Genomic DNA, 5,346 nt, shown 5'->3' on the forward strand with positions numbered 1-5,346 from the left:
GAGTCAGCCTCTGCTTACAGGATGCTTACTCAGATGGATCTCTTGAGGTTCCTCAGAGACCATCACTTTGATGACCTCAAGACTGTCCTCTCACGCTCTATCTCCGTTCTCAAAGCCGTTCATGATTCCTTATACGCCATCACAGAGAGAACAACTGTTTCCAGTGCCATCAACGTTATGAAGGGTGCTCTGCTCAACGCTGTCCCTATCGTTCACGCACCTGATGTACCACAAGAGGATCATCTACAGCTAATCAATGTAGGCTTCATTGTAGATATATGCTTGGTTATGTATATTGTTGAAAATAATGTACACTTCATTTTGTGTGTTTTGAGATTTCAGGGGAGGCATAGGAAAGTGATAGGTACGTTTTCGGCAACGGATTTAAAAGGATGTCGCTTGCCGGAGTTGCAGACGTGGCTGCCACTCACAGCTCTTGAGTTCACTGAGAAAGCTACGGGGAAAGAGAGGGACGTGGTTAGTTGCGGTGTGGAAGCAACGATGGAGGTAGCCATAGAGAAAGTGGTGACCAGAGGAGTGCACAGAGTGTGGGTGTTGGACCAACAGGGTCTTCTTCAAGGGGTCGTCTCCCTCACTGATATCATACGCTCCCTAAGATCTGCTCTTTTGTAAACGATGAACTTACTTTGTTTTTTACTTTACCTCAATAATCTAACAATGTAATCTTATAGTTTGTAAGATATGCTCTTTTTTATAATCAACGAGCCCACGTCTTTTACCTCTCCAATTCTATTATGTGATTTTCGACTCTGGGCAACTTGGAATCACTCTTTATTCATCTAAAGTTTGAGAAAACAAGGAGTCTAAATGCCTAACATTAATAATAATACAACAAAGTACAAACGTACAAATGACAATGAACTGAACTACATAGAGACATTAGTTCTACCGACACATACAACAACCACTCATAATGTTAATGCTACATCTGAAATCACAACAAACTCTTCACGTTCTGTGCTCTGTACAGAACGATATAGGTTTTAACAGCTCACGGAAGCTGCAGCGCCCTGCTGCTGAACTTGATTCGCCTCCAAGCTTCTGTTTGTGTCTTCTGCCTTCACGTCGTTCTTCTTCTCCTCTGCTACTGCTGTTGCTGTTGCAGCTTCTGTCTTCTTAACATCAGATTCCTGGGTTTCGTTCTCCTTATTTGCTGCAGCTTCTGTCTTCTTAACATCAGATTCTTGGGATTCGTTCTCCTTATTTGCTGCAGCTTCTGTCTTCTTCTCATCAGATTCTTGAGTTTCATTCTCCTGATTGGCCTCAACTTCTGTNTCTCAAAGCCGTTCATGATTCCGTATACGCCATCACAGAGAGAACAACTGTTTCCAGTGCCATCAACGTTATGAAGGGTGCTCTGCTCAACGCTGTCCCTATCGTTCACGCACCTGATGTACCACAAGAGGATCATCTACAGCTAATCAATGTAGGCTTCATTGTAGATATATGCTTGGTTATGTATATTGTTGAAAATAATGTACACTTCATTTTGTGTGTTTTGAGATTTCAGGGGAGGCATAGGAAAGTGATAGGTACGTTTTCGGCAACGGATTTAAAAGGATGTCGCTTGCCGGAGTTGCAGACGTGGCTGCCACTCACAGCTCTTGAGTTCACTGAGAAAGCTACGGGGAAAGAGAGGGACGTGGTTAGTTGCGGTGTGGAAGCAACGATGGAGGTAGCCATAGAGAAAGTGGTGACCAGAGGAGTGCACAGAGTGTGGGTGTTGGACCAACAGGGTCTTCTTCAAGGGGTCGTCTCCCTCACTGATATCATACGCTCCCTAAGATCTGCTCTTTTGTAAACGATGAACTTACTTTGTTTTTTACTTTACCTCAATAATCTAACAATGTAATCTTATAGTTTGTAAGATATGCTCTTTTTTATAATCAACGAGCCCACGTCTTTTACCTCTCCAATTCTATTATGTGATTTTCGACTCTGGGCAACTTGGAATCACTCTTTATTCATCTAAAGTTTGAGAAAACANTATAGGAAACCCCCAAATTTTATCAACCAAATCTAGGGTTTAGGGTGTATTCATAAAAAACCCTAATTTGACCCCCAAGAAAACNTCTGTTCTCCGTTAGCTTCTGTTGTCGCGCTGCCTTTTTTCTCGGTCTCATCCTCTGCAGGCTTCTTCTCTCCATCATCCTCAGCAACAACTTCCTGAGCCTCTTTCATTTCAGTGTCCTTGAGGCCTTCAACTTTGGGAGGTTCTTCAACTCCACCTCCACCCTCAGTCTTTTTCTCCAACAAAGAGGTATCCACTTCAACAGGCTCTTTCTTGTCCGCCACAACTTCTCCCTCTTTGGTCTCAGCCTCAGTCTTTTCACCCTCTTTGTTCTCCTTCTCAGCCTCAGTCGTCTCAGCCTCTTTCTCCTTCTCACCCTCTGCGTTTTCCTTCTGTCCATCCTTGTCAACATCCATGTTTTCCTTCGCAGCAGCCTCTTCGTTCTTCTCAGCAGCCTCCTTATTGTCCTTCTTCGTGAGAGAAGATCGTCTCTTCTTCATGAGGGGTTCTTTGTCCGGAGTAGGCGTCGTTGCCTTCACCTTTTGGCTGATCCTTGAAGACCTCCTTGGAGTTTCTCCAGTCGTCCACTCAAACTCAGAGATGAGAGGGTTGCCAGGATGAGCTTTTAAGTACTGCTCCAACTGCTTACGCGAGCTGATCTCTTCACCGGTTGGGGCCACGAACACAATCTCTGTCTTTCTCGGAGTACCAGTTCTTTTTGGATAAAACTGAAACAAACACAAGCTTCTACTAATCACATACCAAAGATACATGCACTAGTAACAACACAGGACACAATCTATAGGAAACCCCCAAATTTTATCAACCAAATCTAGGGTTTAGGGTGTATTCATAAAAAACCCTAATTTGACCCCCAAGAAAACCCTAACCGTTAAATTCTCATCTAATTATATTATCTCAACATAAATTCAACATAGAAAGCCACAAAACCACCTCGAAACAAAACATATCTTGAAATCCCCAAATCGAGCATTAACCCTAGAACATAAGAAACAAAAGAAACTAACTAAGACTAGAAAGCAGAACAGAGAAACAATCCTTACACAAACAACATCGATTCAAGGGAGAAAAATAGTAACCACAGCAGCAATTTCAAGAAAACAATGGACAAAAATAAAACAAGAAGAGGGAAGAAGATACCAGTTTCTTCCATGAAGCAGGAGCTGGTAGCTCAATGGAGACAAGTTCTTCTGTGTTATCCATCTTCGTATCTCTTCACCTGACGGACACAGTACCTAACTCTCTTCACTTAAAAGCCCTTACCTTTAGAGACACAAAAAAATATTCGGATTTCTTTCCTTTCTGGTAAATAAGCCGCTGCAAGAACCGTTGTGACCCTAATGGATATGTTTGCGTGTCTCTTCTGTTCTGTCTTAATTTTATTTTTTTTATTTCAAACTAAAATTGATTTTTCTGTATCCACGTAACCCACGAGAGCGAGAATGATAGATTTACACTGGGACGGCGTGATAGTTTAGTGACAGACCTCTTTGAGCTCAACACGTGTCCTGTGTAGCCGACGCTTTCATCGATGGATAAGGAAGCATCTGTTTCCCGCTTAATAAAGTAGAATGGAAAGTGGGGTTGAGGTCCGGTACGTGACCGCTGTTTTTACGGCGAATATGCTTCTTCTGTTTTATTCCCCTACTCTGCTTTTCTACATAATAAAAGCCCAAGTTTAATGGTCCAATTACTATGCCGAACATATTTTTGTTTTATAATTTTTTTTGTGATGTACTTTAAAAGGCCAAAAAAAGATCTAATACGAAAATGTATTCACTATTCATAATCAAAATTAAACACAGGAAAGATCACCTGGAAGATATGATCAATGTGTAACAGTGTAAGTGGGTTAGGACTTAGGACTTAGGAGACACCAGACATGTCCCAGATTGAGATAAAGATTGGTCAAAACCGAGATATTGGTCTTGAAGATGATGGTACAAGTACAACAAGGGATATTTTCACATTTAAGGTGAAAGCGTATGAGCCATATTCCCAGTGTTCTTGATCCAATTCCAAATGAAAGATAATACAAGGGCTTTGAGAGCCATATAACAAAACCGAAAAGAAAAAGAAAAAATCGGAAATGCCCGAACCAGTATGTATGTATGTCTTCCAAAGTCTTGTTCATCAGTCATATAGACCTTCTTGTTCCCATATGTCCACTAGGAAATCCACCATTTCCTGTTCACAGCAGGAAATCTGAATATAAATTGACTGAGATTTTCCCCCAACTTCTTGCATTCTGGAATTAGATTACTTACGGTGAGAGGAATGGGTTGGGGAAATAACTTGTTGCTGCCAAGCAAGTTATCATATGATGCTGCGTTCCAACTGCAAATGATAAATATTATAACATTGTCAGACTTAACCTTAGCTTTTGAGGAAAACAGTGTGTAATGGAGCCACTCACTTTAACTTGGCTCCGTGATTGCGATCCGGTGGGTTGGTGGGTTTTTCCTTGCCCACCCAACGCTCACGTGTCTGATTCCAAAGAAGAAGACCTGCAAAACACACATACCCACTACATATATGACCATCACAGAGCACTAGCTACTAGACCATAACGCGAGTCAGTAAAGAAAGTACCTTGATTTACAAATTCAGGAGGAGCATTAGTGTTCCTGGCACCAGAATGAGAATCAAAAGTCTGGTTGGATGATAAACTCCCCTGAGAAGGGAAGGTGGAGTTGTCCATATCAACAGTGCTAGTTGACCAGAAATCTTCGGAGACGCTAGGTTTCTTAATCGGTCGAGCTATGGGATTGGAAGGTGGATCCTTTAGAGTGGCGGCGGCAGTTGATCTGTGTTCTCTGTAGCAAGCCACGCAGCCACTGCTCTGTTACAAAACCATAACCTTCTGATCATTGCCCAACAAACATCCTTATACCCATCCTACTAGCTAGCTATTGTAGTTTCAAATCAATCTTTCAATCAAAACAACCTTACTCCTTCCCAGCAAGGATACTTAAGGTTTATCTATCACATGAATCCAGGAACAACATATAAAACGAAGGAACAAAACCCATCAAACAGAATCTAACAAACCAATCAGATACCAATATATATTATTCTGCATAAAATCTAAAAACATAAAAAAAAAAAAGGAAAAAAAATCGAAAGGAAGAAGCGCACCCCATTGATTTGCAGAAAGGGAATTATATAAACCCAGGAGCTCCGATAGATCTGGAAAGCTCGAGATTTTCAGGGAGGGTAATCAATGATCCTTGTCAAAAAATTTACACACCAATTAAACCAACCAACCCTAGAGATTTTTTTTTTTTTTTTTT

General features: G+C 41.4%; 4 protein-coding genes across 5 annotated transcripts in view; 2 read left to right on the forward strand and 2 right to left on the reverse strand.

The window, feature by feature from the left end:
* Window positions 1-743, forward strand: part of LOC104774055 (SNF1-related protein kinase regulatory subunit gamma-like PV42a) — a 2,352-nt gene extending 1,609 nt beyond the window's left edge. The window contains exons 2-3 of the mRNA XM_019239736.1: window positions 4-258; window positions 343-743. Of these exons, the coding sequence (XP_019095281.1) occupies window positions 4-258; window positions 343-633 (546 nt within the window). The 3' untranslated portion in view covers window positions 634-743. The remainder of the gene's footprint in view (window positions 1-3; window positions 259-342) is intronic.
* LOC104774061 (SNF1-related protein kinase regulatory subunit gamma-like PV42a) lies at window positions 941-1,932 on the forward strand. Its single transcript, XM_010498729.2, has 4 exons — window positions 941-1,064; window positions 1,127-1,155; window positions 1,235-1,447; window positions 1,532-1,932. Exons 1-4 carry the CDS (start codon window positions 941-943, stop codon window positions 1,820-1,822), a joined length of 657 nt encoding a protein of 218 aa, XP_010497031.2. The 3' UTR covers window positions 1,823-1,932.
* LOC104778726 (methyl-CpG-binding domain-containing protein 10-like) lies at window positions 2,071-3,444 on the reverse strand. Its single transcript, XM_010503168.2, has 2 exons — window positions 3,194-3,444; window positions 2,071-2,760 (listed from the first exon to the last, which is right to left on the reverse strand). Exons 1-2 carry the CDS (start codon window positions 3,254-3,256, stop codon window positions 2,071-2,073), a joined length of 753 nt encoding a protein of 250 aa, XP_010501470.1. The 5' UTR covers window positions 3,257-3,444.
* LOC104774078 lies at window positions 3,939-5,338 on the reverse strand. Of its 2 annotated transcripts, none has more exons than XM_010498745.2 (5): window positions 5,192-5,338; window positions 4,646-4,895; window positions 4,470-4,560; window positions 4,321-4,390; window positions 3,939-4,240 (listed from the first exon to the last, which is right to left on the reverse strand). In XM_010498745.2, the coding sequence occupies exons 2-5, from the start codon at window positions 4,752-4,754 to the stop codon at window positions 4,187-4,189; spliced, it is 324 nt and encodes a 107-aa protein (XP_010497047.1). In that variant the 5' UTR covers window positions 4,755-4,895; window positions 5,192-5,338; the 3' UTR covers window positions 3,939-4,186. The 2 variants fall into 2 exon arrangements, with proteins under 2 accessions (XP_010497047.1, XP_010497045.1); XM_010498743.2 differs by having other exon boundaries at window positions 4,646-4,890; window positions 5,192-5,337.

Source organism: Camelina sativa, chromosome 3 (assembly GCF_000633955.1).
Source record: "Camelina sativa cultivar DH55 chromosome 3, Cs, whole genome shotgun sequence".
NCBI lineage: Eukaryota > Viridiplantae > Streptophyta > Magnoliopsida > Brassicales > Brassicaceae > Camelina > Camelina sativa.

Excerpts from the sequence above, each read along its gene's own strand:
- LOC104774078 (XM_010498743.2), bottom strand. Across the intron at positions 4,561-4,645 it reads TCCTGAATTTGTAAATCAAG|GTCTTCTTCTTTGGAATCAG; the intron begins GTACTTTCTTTA and ends TGTGTTTTGCAG. Across the intron at positions 4,391-4,469 it reads AATCACGGAGCCAAGTTAAA|TTGGAACGCAGCATCATATG; the intron begins GTGAGTGGCTCC and ends TATCATTTGCAG.